Here is a 23094-nt window from a genome sequence, read left to right on the forward strand (position 1 = left end):
TCAGTCACTCTTTCCTAGGGCCAAGTCTTGGGCCATGACCTGGACACTGCTCCACACCAGCCCTGTTACATTTTCGTACCCTAATCTTCATAGACTCACACAATTCATCTCCACGCACATCCTCATATTTCATGGAGATCTCTAGCACTCTTAATTTTTAACTTTCTCTTAACTATATCAGCCCCCTCTTCCTAGCTAAGGCTTGTTTGGGGACAAAGGAAGATTCATATGGTCAAAGAGAGTTTGGGTGAGATGAGGATGGTGGAAACAAGAGAACTAGCTGAACTTTTTTGAAATCATAAAACTACACACTTGCCTGGGGATGTGAAACTTGCTTCTTCTCCCCACTCCACTATCTCTCATCTCAGCTCATTCAGGATTTTAGCCTGGAAAAAGTTTTTTAAAAAATCTTGCCTGCTAACATAGGGGTTAAAAGTTTTCCAGCTGCTTATTTTATTAAGTGCTTGTTATATACCAAGTATTTTTCCAGAGACAGAGGAGAGAGCAACAAACAGATAAAAATTTCTACCCTCCTGGAGTTTATCTTTTAGGACAGACTACAGTGACAATAAATTGAGTGAATAAGAAAATTACATAGTGCATTAGAAGGTAATGTGTATTGTTGACAAATATAAAGTAGGTAGGTAGTGAGACGTGTAGGTGGGAGTGCATGCTTCATGTTTAAAGGTAGTGTTTCAGGAAGTTTCACTGGGAAGGTAATGTGTGAGTGAAGACTTCATGATAAAGAATCCAGGGAGGAGGTATCTGCAGGAAGATTGTTTCAGGCTATGGAAATAGTAAACGCACTGGCCCTTAGGTGGAAATGGGACTACAATTTTTTGAGAAGACCATTGTGGCTGGACTATAGTGAAAGAGGAGAGGGGCAATAGGACACGGGTGGGAGGGGGAAGTAATATACTTGGGAGTCCAGAAAAATACTGTAAAGATTGGCTTTTACTTTAAAGGAAATGGCAGGTTAATGGATTTCTGAAGCAGGAGCACAGGTAATGTGCGTGTTTGGGTTGCCACCTTAAGCCAGAATCAAATTAATTTTTAAAAGAATTCTTAGTGATAGAGCAAATTATAAACACACCACTTAAGCTTTTAACTTCATATCCAATTTTGTTTATTCTTGTTTGAGTGTGTGTGTGTGTGTGTGTGTGTGTGTATTTGGATCTGAAGATATGAACACCCAGCATGACTAAAATAACAATGTAAGAAGAAGAAAATAAGCAAATACTAAGGACAAAAATAGAATATTTCATTCTAAATAGTAAAACAATGAACTAATCTCATTAAAATCAAGTACAGAAAGGGATACTTATTATCACTATAATTACTAAACAATGTCTTAGAGATTTTAGTCAATGTCATAAATTCAGGAAATGGCATAATTAGTATAAGTAAAGCAGAGGAAGTGACTCAGCTAATTTGCCTTGATAAAATTATTGCATATCTACAAAATCCAAAACTTCTGGAAAAAGCTATAAATAATTAAAAAGGAATTTGAATTATAAAAATGTTAAGTTGCTGTTCTCTATATTAGCAACAACTAGCTAGAAATTAAAAAATATGCTAAGAAAAACTACAAAGCACAGTAATAATTGAAAAAATACACAATCTTTATAAAGCAATCTATCTTTACTGAAAGATGCAAATATGTGAGTAAAACTCATTTCCAATTTTTGGATTGAACATTTAATATCATTAAATTTCAATTTTCTAAAATTAGTACTTAGAAAACTAATTTTATAATTAGAAAAGAATATTGTCTTTATAGACAAAAATATTTTAATAAAATAATAAAATTGTGGATATAAGAATAATTAGGGTGACATACCTTACCAGTTATTAAAGTATTCTAGAAAGACAGTGTAATTAAAACACTATGCTTCTAGCATTAGAAAAAACAAATAGAACAATGACATCAAAAAAAGACTCTGAAATTACATACTGGTATACAGAAAATATGCAATTTTTAAAAGGTAAAATTTAATATATGAAATATTGTTATTTCAGTGTGAAAGGAGTACTTATTTAATAAATCACTCACTACAGTATTCTTGTTGGAAAAAGTCTATGGACAGAGGAGCCCAGTGGGCTATAGTCCAGGGGGTTGCAAAGAGTTGAACATGACCAAGTATGCATGCATGCACGATGGTTGATGCAGGCACATCTATCTTACAGAAAGTAATGTTGGCTTTCTCCTTTATGAATTTAATTTAAAAACTTCTGGTTGGATTAGATGAATAAAGGTAAAAAACAAACAGTACTCTCCTGGTTTCAGAGATCAAGGAAAAAATCCCAGAAGCTATAAAAGAACCATATTTAATTATGGATACAAAAACAAGTTACAAAATCTAACATAATCAGAGTCAAAATCCCCCTAAATTGGAGGGAAATATGTATGTCAATGATTATAAGACCAAGAAGAAATGTGAGAAGAAAACAGCCAAGATATTCATGATGGTTACAGGATAGGGCTCAGGTAGAGGAAAAGAAGGGAGTGAGGTAGGGTGAGAAGAAAGATGTAAGAAAAAAAAAGAAATACTGGAAAAACAGGGAAATAAGTATTAGTGTAATGTCTACTTACATGTCTACTTACTACTACACATTAAGATCAATGAGCACATTTCAAAGCCTCAAATTTGAAAAAGTAAATGAATAAAAACAGATATTTGATTTTGAGACTGGATTTCAGAAAATATTCAGAAAGGGTGAATTTTTAATCCGTGTCATCAGTCCATGACAGCAAATGAAAGGAGTAAACATAACTATACTAGAAAGACTAACATTTATACCCAAACAGTACATTCCTTGTTAAATTTATTTTAGATAAAGTTAAATAATTCAAAACTGAGTGGGTATTCAAAGGAGGTATTTCCAATGCACTGTATGTTCCAATTGCTTCGGACATTATATTTCAAGATAATCAGGAAAGCTCCTTTATTCTTGGTCTCCTCTCCACTGTTTTGTTTTTTTAATTGGAGTTATGATTGCTTTACAATGTTGTGTTAGTTTCTGCTGGACAGTGAAGTGAATAGGCAATATCCTGACTCAACCAACAGTTCTATAATTTTCTGATCCCATGACCCAGCAGCCGCCATTAAACCTCAAGGAGAATTGAAAAGGAAGTGGAATGTATGTAGAAATCATGAATGCTGCTGAATAAATATCCAAAGCCTAAGTCCTAATAAGCTGTGTAAGTAAGGAAAGCCAGATTCACAAAAAATAAATAAATAAAAAATAAACTCTCTAGATTAGGGGTCAATAAATAAATAAATAAATAAAAAATAAACTCTCTAGATTAGGGGCCAGACAGTAAATATTTTAAACTTTATGACACATACAGTCTCTGTTGCAATTACTCAACTGTATTATTGTAGCTCCAAAACAGTCATAGACATTGTATAAATGAGTGTGGCAGTTTTTCAATAAAACTTTATTTACAAAAATAGGAGGAAAACTGGATTTAGCCAATGGCCCTTAGTTTGCCAGCCACTGATTTAGAATGATTTATCAGTGTCCTCCAATTAACAGAAACATGTACACAAGATGGTCATTCTACCAAAACATTTTAGTCTTCTGGAAAACACTGGAAGAACAAATGAATTTCTACCTGGTTTCACCACAGAATAACATTTGATGTTTGCCTTCATTTCTGCACAGATGTTTGATCATTTTTATAAACAACTTTAAACTTTTCTCTTTCCTGAAAGCTAAATTTTACTAGAGTGTTTTCCTAATAAGTTGTGCATGAAAAAATAGTCACGCAGATTGAACAGCCCATCTCAGTTCAGTTCAATCGATCAGTCGTGTCTGACTCGTGTCACGTCAGGCCTCCCTGTCCATCACCAACTCCCAGAGTTTACCCAAACTCATGTCCATTGAGTCGGTGATGCCATCCAACCATCTCACCTTCTATTGTCCCCTTTTTCTCCTGCCCTCAATCTTTCCCAGCATCAGGGTCAGCTTCAACATCAGTCCTTCCAATGAAAACCCAGGACTGATCTCCTTTAGGATGGACTGGTTGGATCTCCTTGCGGTCCAAGGGAACAGCCCATCTAATCATTGAATTTTTCTCATTTACAGAAGGTTAGATTGCTCCAGGCTTTATTTATCTTACTTAAAAAAAGAAATCTTTCTTTTAGAATCACCTTTAATTGCTATTATTTTTTTATTAAAGATGGAGAAAAATATTTTATATCACATGAATCAAACATATACTGACATTAAGAATTGTCAAAGATCTAGATAGTTTAGCACAGGGGTTAAGCATACAGTGCGCTCTCTGCCACTTCCTGCCTTGTGATTTTGCAAAAATTCATTGTCTCTCTGTGTTACAGTTTCTTCAGGAATAAACTCATGTTAATAACACTAACTTTCAAATTGGAATGTTATGAAAAGTCAATAAACACATGAAAACCAACCACTTAGAACAGTGTTTGCCACACAGAGAACACCTCATGAAGAGCTACTATTACCATCCAATTATTTTAAAAATTCATCTAAACAAAATTTTAGAAGAGCAATCAGCCTTAAAGCTACCAGACCCCTTTGGGTTGCAGATGCCTCCAAAGCACAAGCCCAAGTACTGGAAGAGCCTTTGAAGACATCGGTTAGTTTCATCTCTTACAGAAGAATTCTTCTCTGTGGAATAATACAAAGACCTTCTGTTCTCCTTCTGGGCATTTCCACTTGTCATATTGATAGCACCTTACAAAACAACTGGTTTTATTTAAATTTCAGATGGTGACATTGATGAGACAAGGGATGTCTCTGAGCATCATAGTCTTCATCTGAAAGCAAAGTTAATATTATCTATCTGCTTCAGAAGGAGAATAAATCTCATTCTTTACACTTCAAAAAGGAGTATTTCAGAGGACTTTCCCACTCGGCAGGGGTTAAAAAAAAAAATCACACAGAATGAAGACACACAGATTTTCTCCTCTATTACCCTCTCTTCTGCACGAGAGAATGACTGACATCTGTTTGGTGAGACTGGACCAAGTGTTGACCACTCAGTCTCTTCTTTTTCGAAGCAAACTATCCCTCTGAGCCTGAGCATTTTCCTATCATCATCCTTAAGGCCGTTTCTAGAGGAGGGAAGTTCTGTGCTGTCCAGCCGTGCCAGGGCTCCTTTTGTCGTTCAGTCATGTCCGACTCTGCGACCCCAGGGACTGCAGCTCAGCAAGCTTCCCTGTCCTTCAGTACGTAGGAGGGAGGTCTATTTGGTCACAGGCTTAAGACTTGGTCTCTAGTTAGTGAAGATACATGAATCTCCATGACTTGCTCCTCTTGGTTTTTAATTTGAGATCAAGGCTGTTGTTCAATCAACCTTTAAAACCCTAACAGAGAGAATTCATTACAATACTTGATATGACCACACATGTACAAATGTTAAATTTGTGGTTATTGTAAGAACGTGTCTTCATTACAGTATAACCAATCTTCTTCTATTATTCATAACAAATGGAGTAAGAAAATGTAAAGATAATATACAAAACGATTTATCAAAAGTACTGTTTTCTTTTTCTCCTATCTCCAGTGACAACTCCTCAGATCACAGGCACAAAGCCCTCCTAACACACACACGCTCTCTCTCTCTCCCCCTTCTTGCCTCTGAATTTACAAAGGAAAGAGGGATTACTAAATGAGTTTCCTATTTTCAAACTTTTAAACATACCTACCTTTGCCCCTGACATAAATTCTTTCTGTTCCAAATCTGGAGCTGACCTTCTCAGCTTCCTCCCTCTTACTTTACCCACACTGTAAATGTCACTCATTTGCACATTTTTACAGATTTGATACTATAAATTGTCCCCCCATTGATTATATCCTCCTATTCTACCTGGATCCTAAAGTTAAACAACCCATTAAGAAAATCTCTGTGACAGGCCTCTGCATGCAATATACAAATTGCAAGAGTCATAGAAGAAAAATGTGAAAAAATAGCTAAAGTATAAAGTTTGGTATTGTTCCAAATGCCGTAAGTAAAGTCAAATTAAATTACAAGACAGAAAATATCTGCTACACATGTCAATAATCTACTTGCCTTAATTTATAAAGAACTTTTATATAAACCAATAAGCAAAAATAAACAAAAGAATAGACTCGGTGCATGATTAGGTAGCTTGCAAAAAAATATAAACATATATTACCTATTGACTAAAATACGAAAGATGTACAATCTCATTCATAATTAAGGAATTAGGAATTAAAACATGATGATGCTAAATTTCACCTATAACATTAGTAAACATCAAAACATTTAATAATGCACTGTGTTGCTACGGATGTGAAACTAAATGCTTTTAATTGTATAGCTTGTTCACTGTTTAAAATACTTTTCATGATCATAAACTACAGTTTTGGAGAAAAAGTAATATATTATGTTAAAAACCTCTCTCTTGACCTCATTTTCTCTCAATATATAGTTCTATCATTCTTCATTCCTTAGTTTCACTTTCCAAAGCAGTGGCTTGTATGCTCTGGGTTTGTTTTCTCACCTCCTACTCACTTCTTAGCTACTTCATTATGACTGTTTTTATTTCTCCATTCACTCAACACTTGCTAAATCATCAATTACTTCCACTTAAAATAAGGTCCTCTCAAAATTATTTGCACTGGTCTCCTAGAATCATTTGACACTGGTGGCCTCTACTTTAAACATGCTCTTCCACTGGCCACAGCACTGTCAGGGTTTTCCTCCCCAATCTCTGAATTTGCTTTTTCTCTATCTCCTTTGTTGAGTTCATCTTTCTTCCAATCATTCAATGTTGAGGTCCCTCAAAGACAATTTCTTAGACTTTCTGTTTTAATTCTACATATCCACATCTTCCATTAATAAAGCTAAATTTTTCAGATGCATTGCTTATTTTATTTACAGCCTATATATCTCTTTTGGGGTTTCCCAGGTGGTGCTGTTGGTAAAGAATCTGCCTGCCAATATAGGAGATGAAAGATACATGTGGTTTCAATCCCTGGGTCGGGAAGATCCCCTGGAGTATGAAATGGCACCCCATTACAGTATTCTTGCGTGGAGAATTCCATTTGCAGAGGAGACTAGCTGGCTATGGGCCACAGGGCCGCAAACAGTCAGAAATGACTGACTGAGTACACATATTTCTCTTTTGAGCTCCAGATTTACAAATTCTTTTGCTTTCTTGGCTATTTCTATGTTTGAAATGCACATTAGATCACCTTATCCAAACTGAACTCATGATCTGCTCTCCACCTCATACCTGGTTCTTATCCACTTGTCTTCATCTCAATAAAAGTACCATCATCTATCTTGTTATACACTTAATAATCTAGAAATCAGCAAGCGAAGAAGAACTAAAGAGCCTCTTGGTGAAAGTTAAAGAGGAGAGTGCAAAAGCTGGCTTAAAACTCAACATTCAGAAAACTAAGATCATGGCATCTGGTGTCTGCTGCTGCTGCTGCTGCTGCTAAGTCGCTTCAGTCGTGTCCGAATCTGTGCAACGCCATAGATGGCAGCCCATCAGGCTCCACCGTCCCTGGGATTCTCCAGGCAAGAATACTGGAGAGGATTGCCATTTCCCTCGCCAGTGCATGAAAGGGAAAAGTGAAAGTGAAGTCGCTCAGTCGTGTCCGACTCTTAGCGACCCCATGGACTGTAGCCTACCAGGCTCCTCCGTCCATGGGATTTTCCAGGCAAGAGTACTGGAGTGGGGTGCCATTGCCTTCTCCAGCTGGTGTCATCACTTCACAGCAAATAGATGGGGAAACAACGGAAACCATGAGAGGCTTTATTTTCTTGGGCTCCAAAATCATTGCAGATGGTGACTGCAGCCGTGAAATAAAAACACACTTGCTTCTTGGAAGAAAAGCTATGACCAACCTAGACAGCATATTAAAAAGGAGAGATGTTACTTTACCAACAAAGATCCGTCTAGTCAAAGCTATGGTTTTCCCAGTAGGCATGTATGGATGTGTGAGTTGAACCATAAAAAAAGCCAAGTGCCAAAGAATTGATACTTTTGAACCTTGGTGTTGGAGAAGACTCTTCGGAGTCCCTTGGACTGCAAGGAGATCCAACCAGTCCATCCTAAAGGAAATCAGTCCTGAATATTCATTGGAAGGACTGACACTGAAGCTGAAATTCCAATCCTTTGGCCACCTGATGCGAAGAACTGATTCATTTGAAAAGACCCTGATGCTGGGAAAGATTGAAGGCAAGAAGAGAAGGGGATGACAGAGGATGAGATGGTTGGATGGCATCATTGACTCAATGGACATGGGTTTGGGTAAACTCCAGGAGTTGGTGATGGACAGGGAGGCCTGGTGTGCTGCAGTCCATGGGATCGCAAAGAGTCAGACATGACTGATCAACTGAACTGAATCTAGAAAACACCCTTGACATCTCCCTACACTCCTTATTATCCAACACATCAGCAGCTCCTACATACTTTTTCAACTTCATTGAGTTGTGCATGATATACAAAATGTTGCACATATTGGATGTATACATCTTGGTGAGCTTGGACACAGACATATATTCCTGATGCTATCATCACAAACAAGGCAATATGCATATTTTAATTAGTAAGGAGGGCATGGTCTGTTGCCTTTTCATCATACACATTGCCGTGGTCCTCAATAGTGTAATTTTCATTAGAGATACTGTTCCTCTACATGCATCTGACTTCGTCTAATTCATAAGCCATATCCTGGGATTATCTTTTGGAAAATAACACCTATCATATTCTCATATTCCTAAAAAAAGCCTTCTCCAATGATGGAATAAATATCAAAATACTACAAGGCTGAAAATACTGTCTCCTAGGTTGCTCTCCAAATTTCTTCACACATACTCAGTGCTCAACCCATATGGTTCAGAGAGTTTTTCATATGATCGGAGGCACATGCATCTAAACAATGGGCTGATTATAGACCGAACATAATGTAATTCATCTGGTCTTTCCAACTCAAATGAAGATAAGGAGTAAAACAACTCCAGGCAAAGTAGGACATAGTTTGCCTGACTTTACTTGCATTACAAATTCATCACAAAATTTACAACAAGTTTTAAGGTATTTAAATTCACTAGGCTTATTTAATTTCCAGAGGATAACCTAAAAGAACAAAAACAAAGCTGAATCAAAATTAGATTGAAGTTATCATGTGCTGTGTGATTGGTTACTCAGTCATGTTCGATTCTTTGTGACCCCATGGACTGTAACCCTCCAGGCTCCTCTGTCCATGGGGATTCTACAGGCAAGAATACTGAAGTGGGTTTCCATGCCCTTCTCCAGGGGATCTTTCCCACCCAGGGATCAAACCCAGGTCTCCAGCATTACAGGTGGATTCTTTACTGTCTGAACCACCTATAACCAGGAAAAGTGAAGTCGCTCAGTCATGTCCGACTCGTTGAGACCCCATGAACTGTAGTCTACCAGGCTCCTCTTTCCATGGGATTATCCAGGCAAGAATACTGGAGTGGGTTGCCATTTCCTTCTCCAGGGGATCTTCCCAACCCAGGGATCGAACCCAGGTCTCCCACATTGCAGGCAGATGCTTTAACCTCTGAGCCACCAGGGAAGCCCCATAACCAGAGAAGTTATCATAAATATACAAACACTTCTGTTACTAAAAGACTTCTCTCTTTGTGATACTTAGAACAGCCACTAGGATAAACTAGTGTGACCTTGTCCAGTCATTTAACTACAGTGAGTAATCAACTGTCCATCAACAGATGAATGTTTAAATGGAATACTATACATAAAAACAATGAAATAATGCCATTTGCAGCAACATAGATGGATCTAGAGATTATTTAAGCAAAGTAAGTCAAAAAAAGAAATACCATATGATATCACATATATGCTGAATATAAAATATGACACAAATTAACTATAAAATGGGGATATTAACAAGAATTGATGGTTTTGAACTGTGGTGTTGGAGAAGACTCTTGAGAGTCCCTTAGACAGCAAGGAGATCAAACCACTCAATGCTAAAGGAAATCAACCCTGAATAGTCATTGTAAACACTGATGCTGAAACTGAAGCTCCAATACTGTGGCCACCTGGTACGAAGAGCTGACTCATTAGAAAAGACCCTGATGCTGGGAAAGATTGAGGGCAGGAGGAGAAAGGGATGACAGAGGATGAGATGGTTTGATGTCATCCCTGACTCAATAGACATGAGTTTGAGCAAGCTCCGGGAGTTGTTGATGGACAGGGAAGTCTGGCGTGCTGCAGTCCATGGGGTCACAAAGAGTCAGACACAACTGAGGGACTGAACAACAACAACAAATTACCAAACTTAAAGGCATCTAAAACTTGAAATATGCAACGCTGCTTAGAACATTAAATTTCCACTCCCCCCTCTTTCCTCTCCTGCTGACCTCCTCTCCTTCCCACTCTCTTTGTCTTCTAACACATAACAGGAACTCAATGAAAACAACACTTTTACCTAATAAAAGATAGACAAAAGATGAATAGAGATAGTTCACTAAGAAGTATGTTTGTACTTTAGCATAAGAAAACAAAGATTAACCTTGTGCAGAAAAAAATAAATTCAAATTATATTACATGGAGATATCATTTTTTCAGTATCAGATTTACAAATGAAAAGCTTGATACATATCCTGTCAGACAAGTTGAGGGGAAATAGCTACTTTCCATACATCACTGAAGGGAAAATAAAATTGTTTAACAGGAATTTGACACTATCTAATAGAAGTACATACGTATTTATCTTTTGATCTAGCCAATCCCACTTCTGAGAATCTACCGTGAAGATTCATCACTGTAAATGTGAAACAGCACATGCCCGTGATTGTACATTACAACATGTGCGTGTATGCATGCTTGCTCAGTCGCTCAGTCATGTCTCTTTGTTTGCAACCCCATGAACTGTAGCCCAGCAGGCTCCTCTATCAGTGGGATTTTCCAGGCAAGAATACTGGAGTGGGTTGCCATTTCCTCTTCCAGGGGATCTTTCCGACCCAGGGATAGAATCTATGTTTCCTGCATTGGCAGGCAGATTCTTTATCGCTGAGCCACCTGGGAAGCCCTATACATTACAACCTACTTTATAATAATAAAAGACTGGAAACAACCAAAATATCCATGGAAAGGGGGAATGGCTGAGTAAACCGTGATACATTCTGTGGTAAAGTGTTAGCCAAGCCCTTTTCCCTTCTTCTGTATGAGTGTTTAAGTTCTGCCTAACTATTGAGCACTGTACTTCTGTTAATATGGTAAAAGTAGAATTTCAACTATATCCCAGCATTATCACCTCTGATGAAAATAACCTCTGCATCTGGATTGAGAGGAATTGTAAATAAATTATAAATATTTCCCAAAACACAACTTTTTTCACACTACAATTAAATCACACTAAATGACCCAATGGAAATCAAGTATACTTATTTACAAATATAATAAATACTCTGGTGAGATACAAGTATAAAGACTAATGTCTACTTCTACATAATAGCTACTATCTTAGTTTTACTAGAACAATAGTGTATAATTCTATCCACAAAGATGTTTACTAAAGTGAGCTCTTATCTTTTCTATCTTGAGAAATATTGATGCAGCATGACCTCCTATGAGAAATACTGACAAACATCTCATACAATAACAAAAGAACAAACAACCCAATCAAAAAATGGGCAGAGGACCCTCAATAGACAATTCTCCAAAGAACACATACAGATGGCCAACAGATACAGGAGAAGATGCTCAACATCTTTAATTATTAGAGAAATGTAAATCAAAACTGTAGTGAGATATCACCTCACATTGGTCAGAATGGTCACCATTAAAATGTCTACAAGTAGCAAATACTGGAGAAAGTGTAGAGAAAAGTGAACCCTCCTACACTGTTGGTGGGAATGTAGTTGGTGCAGCAATTATGGAAAGCTGTATGGAGGTTCCTCAGAAAAGTGAAAATAGAGTTGCCATATGATCTAGCAATCCAACTCCTGGGTATATATCTGGATAAAACTGTAATTCATACATGCACCCCTATGTCTGCACCAGTACTATTCATAATAATCAAAACATGGAAACAACTTAACTGTCAGTCAACAGATGAATGGGTTAAGAAGATGTGGTATATACACACACACACACACACACACACACACACACACACACAATGTAGTATTACCCACACATAAAAAAGAATGTAATGATGTCATTGGCAGCAACACAGATAGACCTAGAGATATCATACTAAGTAAGGTAAGTTAGAAAAAGGAAGACAAACACTGTATGATATCGCATCTATGTTGGATCAAAAATGTGACACAAATGAACTCATCTGTGGAACAGACTCACAGACACAGTGAACAGATACCTGATTGCCAAGAGACAGGAGAGGAAGGGAAGGATAAAGTGGGAGTCTGGGGTTAGCAGATGCAAACCAGTACAGAGAGGATGAATAAATGACTATATTCAAATACTGAGATAAACCAAAATGGAAAAAATATGGAAAAAGTATATATATATATATATATATATATATATATATATATATAACTGAATAATTTTGCTATACAGCAGAAATTAACACAACATTGTAAATCAACTATACTTCAATTTAAAAAAATTAAAAGCTAAAAACAGTAGCTTGAAATCAATAACCTCTGGGGGAAAAAAACACTGGTAATAATTCCAATGAGTCTTGAAATTTAAATACATTCCCTCTTGTGTCCTGGTAACAATCAAATCCTTAATTCAAATAGCTAAATAGTTTTAGCTAATCATAGACAAGGTAAAAAATAATCTTTAAATTATTAATTTGTTGAAAACTGGTCCTTGTTTCCAAGTTAACATTTAGGTTTTACAAGTTGTAAATAATACATCTCAAACAATATTTTCCCAAGTCAAGATCTAAAACACTGTATCCATTCTAGAAAAAAAGCCCCTTTGTTTCTGTTCAGATTACTGATCTCATCCTGCTGTCAAGGCTAAGGTGTTTAGCGAGACTATTTCCGGGACCTAGACAGGACATTTTTCTTGGCAATGAGACAACAGATTATCCAGAGCTCAAACGAGAAGACCCAGTGGCCAGGTCCATATCACTCTAACATTCTACAGATGAGCAGCACAGATGGTGAGATATACTGATTGATGAGGTTGTCTTGGAGGCAGAGTTATCTTAGACCTGCCTAACATTTTAGTTGAATAACCTATTAAACATGCCTGTCCCAAGGCAGCTGGATAGATTTTTAAGTAACTATAGTGGTTAAATGTGGAGCCCTGTAGGAAGTTCTAAATATAGTCTTTTCTCTTAATTTTGACTTCTTGTGTCTAAGATCCATTTGAATTGGGGGTAAGGAGCATAAAGAGAGACCAGGGAAGTATATGTAAACAGAATTACCTTAAAATACTAGGAGTTATACGGTGAGCTGAATGGGAGTTTTTAGGAGGGAACGTTAATATAAAAATGCTATTTTCAATCGGAATCATCTAGGGTAGTAGGGTAGTTTTTTTTTTTTCTTACACCAAGGATCTATGAAGAACCAGGAATCTGCTATCAATTTATAACTTTTCGCCTTTTCCTATTCTATAGGTGACAGTAGAAAAAAGTACAAGATTTTGAGTCAAGTAATTGGGTTCTTGTGGGACTTTGACCATGTCATTCACACACTCGGGTTATCCGTTTCCTCATTTATAAAATGAGAGTGAATAGATGATCTAAATTCTCTTTGTTGTTGTTTGTTGCTGGAAGTAGTAGAACACAGTGCTGACTGCTCAGTCTCTAGAGTTACACAGGCATTTGAAATTCTGCCTTCAAAGCATACATCTATCTATGAAGACCTACAAGACCTTTTAGAACTAACACCCAAAAAAGATGTCCTTTTCATTATAGGGGACTGGAATGCAAAAGAAGGAAGTCAGGAAACACCTGGTGTAACAGGCAAATTTGGCCTTGGAGTACAGAATGAAGCAGGGCAAAGGCTGATAGAGTTTTGCCACGAGAACGCACTGGTCATAGCAAACACCCTCTTCCAACAACACAAGAGAAGACTCTACACATGGACATCACCAGATGGTCAACACCGAAATCTAATATTCTTTGCAGCCAAACATGGAGAAGCTCTATACAGTCAGCAAAAACAACACCGGAAACAGACTGTGGCTCAGATCATGAACTCCTTATTGCCAAATTCAGACTTAAATTGAAGAAAGTAGGGAAAACCACTAGACCATTCAGGTATGACCTAAATCAAATCCCTTATGATTATACAGTGGAAGTGACAAACAGATTTAAGGGACTAGATCTGATAGAGTGCCTGATGAACTATGGACAGAGGTTCGTGACACTGTACAGGAGACAGGGATCAAGACCATCAAGCAAAAATGGCTGTCTGAGGAGGCCTTACAAATAGCTGGGAAAAGAAGAGAAGCGAAAAGCAAAGGGGGAAAGGAAAGATATTCCCATCTGAATGCAGAGTTCCAAAGAATAGCAAGAAGAGATAAGAAAGCCTTCCTCAGCAATCAATGCAAAGAAATAGAGGAAAACAACAGAATGGGAAAGACTAGAAATCTCTTCAAGAAAATTAAAGATATCAAGGGAACATTCCATGCAAAGATGGGCTCGATAAAGGACAGAAATGGTATGGACCTAACAGAAGCAGAAGATATTAAGAAGAGGTGACAAGAATACACAGAAGAACTGTACAAAAAAGATCTTCATGACAGAGATAATCCAAATGGTGTGATCACTCACCTAGAGCCAGACATCCTGGAATGTGAAGTCAAGTGGGTCTTAGAAAGTATCACTACCAACAAAGCTAGTGGAGGTGATGGAATTCCAGTTGAGCTATTTCAAATCCTCAAAAATAATGCTGTGAAAGTGCTGCACTCGATATGCCAGCAAATCTGGAAAACTCAGCAGTGGCCACAGGACTGGAAAAGTTCAGTTTTCATTCCAACCCCAAAGAAAGGCAATGCCAAAGAATGTTCAAACTACCGCACAATTGCACCCATCTCACACGCTAGCAAAGTAATGCTCAAAATTCTCCAAGCCAGGCTTCGGCAATATGTGAATCATGAACTTCCAGATGTTCAAGCTGGTTTTAGAAAAGGCAGAGGAACCAGAGATCAAATTGCCAACATCCGCTGGATCATCAAAAAAGCAAGCGAGTTCCAGAAAAACATCTATTTCTGCTCTATTGACTATGCCAAAGCCGTTGACTGTGTGGATCACAATAAACTGTGGAAAATTCTGAAAGAGATGGGAATACCAGACCATCTGACCTGTCTCTTGAGAAACCTTTATGCAGGTCAGGAAGCAACAGTTAGAACTGGACATGGAACAACAGACTGGTTCCAAATAGGAAAAGGAGTACGTCAAGGCTGTATATTGTCACCCTGTTTATTTAACTTATATGCAAAGTACATCAAGAGAAATGCTGGGCTGGAAGAAACACAAGCTGGAATCAAGATTGCTTGGAGAAATATCAATAACCTCAGATATGTGGATGACACCATCCTTATGGCAGAAAGAGAAGAAGAACTAAAGAGTCTCTGGATGAAAGTGAAAGAGGAGAGTAAAAAAGTTAGCTTAAAACACAACGTTCAGAAAAATAAGATCATGGCATCTGGTCCCATCACTTCATGGCAAATAGATGGGGAAACAGTGGAAACAGTATCAGACTTTATTTTTTTGGGCTCCAAAATCACTGCTGATGGTGATTGCAGCCATGAAATTAAAAGACGCTTACTCCTTGGAAGGAAGGTTATGACCAACCTAGACAGCATATTTAAAAGCAGAGACATTACTTTGCCAACAATGGTCTGTCTAGTCAAGGCTATGGTTTTTCCAGTGGTCATGTATGGATGTGAGAGTTGGACAGTGAAGAAGGCTGAGTGCCGAAGAATTGATGCTTTTGAACTGTGGTGTTGGAGAAGACTCTTGAGAGTCCCTTGGACTGCAAGGAGATCCAACCAGTCCATCCTAAAGGAGATCAGTCCTGGGTGTTCATCGGAAGGACTGATGTTGAAGTTGAAACTCCAATACTTTGGCCACTCATGCAAAGAGTTGACTCATTGGAAAAGACCCTAATGCTGGGAAGGATTGGGGGTGGGAGGAGAAAGGGACGACATAGGATGAGATGGTTGGATGGCATCACCGACTCGAAGGACATGGGTTTTGGTAAACTCTGGGAGTTGGTGATGGACAGGGAGGCCTGGCGTGCTGGGATTCACGGGGGCGCAAGGAGTCAGACATGACTGAGCAATTGAACTGATCTGAAAGTCCTTGTCTGTAAAATAGAGATGAGAATGGTATTCATCATGCAAGTTTTTCTTAGATTTTTTTCACAGCACTTATTAACTTCTATCTAACTTATCATCTTTACAGTCCACAAGGGTAGTGATTATTCTCTATTTTCTTCACTAATATGGTCCAAGCACCTTAATAGATACTATGTCTAGTGGCTTCGACTTGTCCGACTCCTTGCAACCCATGGACTGTAGCCTGCCAGGCTCCTCTGTCCATGGGATTCTCCAGGCAAGAATAGTGGAGTGGGTTGCCATTTCCTTCTCCAGAGGATCTTCCAGACCCAGGGATTGAACCCGGGTCTCCTGTAATGCAGGCAGATTCTTTACCATCTGAGCTATAGGGAAGTCTCTAGCAACTTAATATTTGTCAAATTAATAATTAAATGAAACAATGCACTTAAATGGTTAATGAAGAAACTGGCATACAGCAGCTGATAAATGATCCTATAATTGGTCCTGATAAATGGTGAGGACCCAAAGTGCCTTTTCAGTATGAGTAAATAGGAATGGAGGAAGTAGGGATTTCCAAGGGAAGATGAAAGGGCTTAAGAACCGGACTATGGTTTCCAGATATTTGAAAGAGTATAGCATATTACTTTCAAAGAGAAGAATATGATCCAATATGTAGAAACTACAGAGAGATGCTTTTAAAATTCAGAGAAAGGAAGATTTTTGTAACAGAACTGCTCAAGATGAACTGGTGCTCAAGTAAATGTCGTATTATTATTAGCCAATCAATGAGAGAACTAAGAGATCTAGTTCGGAGAAGGCAATGGCACCCCACTCCAGTACTCTTGCCTGGAAAATCCCATGGACGGAGGAGCCTAGTAGGCTACAGTCCATGGGGTCGCTAAGAGTCGGACACGACTGAGCGACTTCACTTTCACTTTACCCTTTCATGCACTGGAGAAGGAAATGGCAACCCACTCCAGTATTCTTGCCTGGAGAATCTCAAGGACGGCAAAGCCTGGTGGGCTGCCGTCTATGGGGTCGCACAGATTCGGACATGACTGAAGCGACTTAGCAGCAGCAGCAGCAGCAGCAGCAGCAGCAAGACATCTAGTTAAGGCTATGGATTTATTATTTCATGAAAGAAATGATTTGAAAAGCTTCTTATCAACAGCACATACAGAATAAATTTTAAAATATACAACATATTGCATTTTGGCATTTGATACTATTGGCAAAAAAATATAGATGGAAAATGGCAAATATAGCACTTACCAACCTATTTTTCTTGGTTATATGTGATCAGAATACATTTGTTTGTTGACATAACATATGGCTGATAAGCAAGTGCTTCGGATTTGTCTTATTTATGTTGGCAAAGCAGCAGACAGGAGCTGCAGAATCCCTTGTCTGTCTCCCTCCCCATAAAGAAAAACAGGACTGTTTAAAGCCAGCTTCTTTCTTGTTCTTTTCATCCCACTATTAACACTGTACTTTGGAACATCAGAATATTGGCAGTGAGGACATTCCTGAATGGTATGAAACTAACTGATGCGTCACTCTTTACAACAAGGGATGATTTTAAACAAAACGTATGACACCGATGAGAAAGGAATCTCACTCCTATCATTTTTATGAAGGATGGTTGGCCTCATATAAAACAGTCCCATCAATCTACTGCCATCAGCTCAGACAGAAAAGAATTAGGTACATAAACCTGCTGTCATAAAATGGAGCCAAGCAGGATCTAAGTCTCATCACAGAAGGTCAGTTAAGCATTTGGAAAATAAAGGAAGTATGTTTTCTCTAATGAGCCATCAAAAGCTAGTAACAAGTTAGCTGGCTTTTAATTTGGACAGTGACACTAAGAAAGATGGAGTGGTTCTAAAGGTTTTCTCTCTTCTTTAAATTGGCTACCTAGTGAGAAAAGATTTGATAATATGATGAATTTTTAAAGGTCTGAAATGGTAAGCTATGTTCACCTTTTCAAACTATGGTGTTGACTTGGATTGTGATGGATAATTTTACGTGACATCTTGATTGGGCCTTAGGGTGCTGAAACATTTGACCCAATATTATTCTGTCTACAAGGATATTTCTGGATGAGAATAACACTTGTATGGGTAGACTGAGTAATGAAGCTTCTTCTCTAAGGTGGGTGGGCCTCATCCAATCAATGGAAAACCTGAAAAGGGTTGAGTCAGAGGGAACTCCTCCTTCAAGACTGCTTGAGTTGGGATATTAGTCTTTTCTGGACTTCAGACTGAAACTGAAGCATTCGATTTTCTTGAGTATCACACCTGCCAGTTTTTGGCCCACAGCTGTAACTGTGATTCTCCTGGGTGTCTCTTTTCATAGATACACATTGTGGTCTCTGTTTCGATGCAAAACACTAACTAATATACCAATTCAACAAGATCAGGAGGAAATGAGATGAGTTGTGCCAATCAAGTATATCATCTGGATAATTAACATCAGTCTCTGTAGAAGTTAATCTTTCAGAAACTCATCTGGTAACAATGTGAGTGATCAGGCAATGTGATAACACTTGCAAAATAAAATAATGAGCCAAATTACCAATGCCTTAAAATTAGTTCTAAAAGCAATTCCTCCCATTCCAGCCCCAAATTCTAAAATGCTATGTTATAAAGCAAGCTTACACAGCCATTCTTAGAATCAATTTCAGAAGAGACTGCATAAAGTTTGACATGTGTTTACTTACCAAGGGGGATTATGCAAGTTATTTTAAACGCCTTCTCATTTCCTTACAATTCTTTTTTGGGGACTTAAGGATTCCTCATTTTCATATGTTGATTTCTGTTGTCATCAGTAATCAGCACATGGCCTATCTACTTATTTTCTGTGATAATTTTCAGGCTCTGGTGTTTATGATTTTTAAGCTCTACTTGCACTACAACAGGTTAAGCTTCCAAAGCAAAAAGTACCCTCTGAAGCTGTCAAATTCCTGACATTGTTACATGCAGGTGAACTGTCTCCTTGGCACTTACCTGCCCAGAAGCAGGAACTCTCCGGCCAGACCCAGGCGCCTCATGGCCATCAGCAGCCCTCTCACGGTCATGCCCTCGCAGAAGCAGGCCACCACCCGAGCCTTGGGCAAGTGACTGGTGAGCTTCTTGAGCAGTTTATCGAAGCTCTGCTCCCCAGCATTGCTATAGATTTTGTAAGAATGTGCGATGCAAATCCCTTCCTTGGCTGACATATCTTTGAAAGCTTCCATCCCACTTTCTCCATAGTTGCCTGTATGGAAACAGAGAAGCAGAGGAGAGAGTGTTGGAGTCACTGGGTAGAGCTGGAATGCGGTGGGGCTGGGAGTGGGCAGGTCGCCTGGGAGTGCTGGATTTGGAACTTGGAAGACCTGAGTGAGATTTTGTTCTTTCACTGATTTGCTTATTTGGGCAATATACAATCAAACTACAGTAGGCATACACACATTGATATTTTAAAACTTTTCCACTGAGAGAATATCACAAACAGTACTAACAATCTGACTCCTCCTTTGATTCCAAAAAGCTAGTATGTGATGATAGAAAATATTTACCTGCTGTTTTTTCATTCTGTCACACTTTCTCATCTCTGGTCTCATTAGATGATCCTCTCACCCCACTGATTCAGATTTTTGTGTTTAAAGCCATAATATACAGATGCAAAACATATACTTTATGTAGAATAGATGTACAAATATCTTACTATTTTACAGACTGTTAGCCATATATTTTATTACTAACCATGAGAGTTTATGGTCTTATTGCAAGTGAAAATTCCAGATACTTGATTGAAATTTTAGTCTTGTCACAGATGAAAGTATAAACACATTTAAAACATTTTAAGTTTTATACACCATTGGAAAGTTACTGATATGGGGGGAATAACTCCAAAGTATTTAGCAAAGTTCTGGGGTTAAGGACTGATGGTGATCTTTTAAAATTACAGAACATGGGGATCAATATTAATGACCATTTATCAGCCAGGAAGTGTATGAAGATATATGTGACCTCATTTAACTTTCAGAATAATATATTTAGCATATATTATGACCTCCTTCCACAGATAAGAAAACAGATGAGGCAGTTAGGTTTACAGTTGCCCAGAGTTACTATCCCCAGGAGGTGGAAAGCTGCATTCCATTCACAGATCTGTCCAAGACTGAAGATTCTACCCCCTCCACTCTTCTACCACTGACTTTTAGGAAACTCAGAAGTCCAATTATATCTGCATTCCTCTTTCCAATTTAAAGGTCATGATGCTTCAATTTCAGGTATTTTTGGAGTTGTTTGAGGCCCTATAAATCATGACAGGTTCATTTTTTGAGTTTTCTAAGGTGGGGAAGGGCAATTAATTTGAAAAATACAGGAGACAATTACAAGGCAACTGAGCTGTGGGACCAAGCTGTGGGATGGAAATGGCCTAGCAGTCAGGAGATGGAATTTCACAAGGAGGGGTTGATCTCAAAGGAATAAATGCATACAAGTCATTCACCTGCATACATTTCACTATAAGATGATAAGAGAGATAAATTGTAAATAACTATACCTTGTAACATTTTGATTTATGGAAAGTTAATTCATACATTTGAGCTCAATGTCCCTTACATAAACTCTGTGATAAAGGTACTATTATCTTCTTTTTGCAGCTGATGCAACTGGAACTTGGAATTAGCAGGTAGATGCAGAGTCTGGGTTTGAACATCTATCTTCTCTCTCCTAGCCCTATGTATGCTCCATCATAGCATGGGTGCCTTGCTGCAAATAACAGCCTCAGACATTGAGGGTGGGTTTTTGTGTAGTTTCATCCTTATGAACAAACTGTAAAGGGAAAAGCAGAACTAGTCCCTTTGTAGCAGCTTGAGCCCCAGCCAAAAAACACTAGTAGGCCATCTGCAAGGAGAAGCCTCTATGATGATAGCAGGTAGGCAATTTGGTTATTTTTCAATTAACAAAGTTTAAAGGGCTCTTCCTGAAAAATGTGCCAAGGGGGCTACATTATTAGTCTTACACTAACCTGAGTAATCTATTTTTCTCTGATCATTTTTAGCCAACTCTACTTTTCAATTGACAATCTTGCACTTGGTTGAATTAATGCTGGGATGTAAGGAAGCATTTAACAGGAGGCTTCCTGTATGCTGTTTTTAGTCTTGCATAAATCCTTTGTTCCTCATTAGCACCTGAATGCAGATGCTAGAGGAGCTGCACTCGGTTCTGGAACAATAGGAATTTATGTATCTTGTTCGTATGAAAAGTAGCCTTTCCATACAGTGAAAAGTAGCCATTTACAACTCTCTTCCCTTCTGATATGGAAAGTAACTTTTACAATCCCCTCTCTTGAAAATGATTCTAGCCTCAGGCTTCCTGGATAACTTGTAAGATTTTTGATCCCTATCTCTGCTAAAAAAGCTGTCTTGTAAGACAGTACATATATGCCCACAAGATGTTGAATGAACGCCTTTGTTCCATCAGAACACTGGTCCCCATGTCTTTCTTCATCTTTCTCTCTCTCTCTCTGTGTCCCCTTCAGGCTGCTCAGCCTGTTTTCTTCCTTTTTTCACTTTCTCATCATTGACTCTGTATCCCCAAGTTCCGGTCCATTAAAGGAACACAACACTGGGGACATTTTTGCAAAAATAATTTGATATTAGTGCCTAATGATTGTGATGGCAATAATGAAAATTCTCAATATATTCACAGTTAAATGGAAAAAATACCTTTACAAAGTAATAATCTTTAGCACCCCTTCTAACAGCCCTGTTTAAACATCATGTGTTTACACAGTAAGTTATATAGAAGCAGCCTGTAATAGAGAACTGTGTAATTAGATCTGGGTTCTAATTTAGCTTTTATCGTCTCTAAGTCCCAGTTTTATCACCTGAAAATCACAGATAACACTGCCTAATATATGGGTTTTTGTATATCGTAATTTATGAATGTAAAATATATTATGGGCTTCTTTGGTGGCTCAGTGGTAAAGAATCTGCCTGCCATACAGGAAATGCTGGTTCTATCCCTGGATTGGAAACATCCCCTGGAGAAGGAAATGGCAACTTACTCTAGTATTCTTTCCTGGGATATCCATGGACAGAAGAGACTGGCAGGCCACAGTCCAGAGGGTTGCAAAAGGGCAGGACATGACTTAATGACTAAACAACAGCAAAATATCTTATAGGCAGCCTGAACCTAATAACACTGCATGTGTGCTGAGTCGCTTCAGTCATGTCTGACTCTTTCAGACCCTACGGACTGTATCCTGCCAGGCTCCTCTGTCAATGGGGATTCTCCAGGCAAGGATACCGGAAAGGGTTGCCATTTCCTCCTCCAGGGGATCGTCCCGACTCAGGGATCAAACCCTTGTCTCTTGTGGCTCCTACACTGCAGGCAGATTCTTTACCCTGAACCACCAGGGAAGCCCCAATAATTGCATACATAGGGGTTATAAAGAATATTCTAGTATAGTTGAGATGCTCTCTCTTGGAGCAACTAAAATAAATCATGGAGCAAATGGCATTAATCCTGAATACTAGGCTAAAAAATAAACTTAAACTAGTGAGGGAAATATGATTTTCTCAGAGCAAAGTTCAAGCAGTATTCTTTAAAATTAAAATAGAAAAGAGTTGTAGTGTATGCTTAACATAAAAATTCTGCAGAATACTAATTTTAAGTTCATAAAAGAAACCTACTGTACGCTTGGAATTTACAAATGGGAGTATATGCACCAATGAAATTGGAAAGCTTGAAGTGTTTAGATTTTTCAGCAGTTGATATAATGACTATATTTTGGAATTGTACACTTAAAAATAAAGGAGAAACTAAAAAATTTAATAGGCTTCTTGAAGAAAATGAAATTGATTTCAAGTAGGGTACAG

The 23094-nt window shown here is 38.2% G+C and overlaps 1 protein-coding gene across 1 annotated transcript in view; it reads right to left on the minus strand.

Annotated features, from left to right (window-relative positions):
- Positions 1 to 23094, minus strand: part of GRM5 (glutamate metabotropic receptor 5) — a 623817-nt gene that overhangs the window by 380133 nt on the left and 220590 nt on the right. Inside the window, exon 3 of the mRNA XM_081533344.1 lies at positions 19229 to 19478. Within this exon, the coding sequence (XP_081389470.1) occupies positions 19229 to 19478 (250 nt within the window). The remainder of the gene's footprint in view (positions 1 to 19228; positions 19479 to 23094) is intronic.

The sequence above is a fragment of the Giraffa tippelskirchi genome, chromosome 10, assembly GCF_054371585.1.
Source record: "Giraffa tippelskirchi isolate mGirTip1 chromosome 10, T2T-mGirTip1v1.2.pri, whole genome shotgun sequence".
Lineage (NCBI taxonomy): Eukaryota > Metazoa > Chordata > Mammalia > Artiodactyla > Giraffidae > Giraffa > Giraffa tippelskirchi.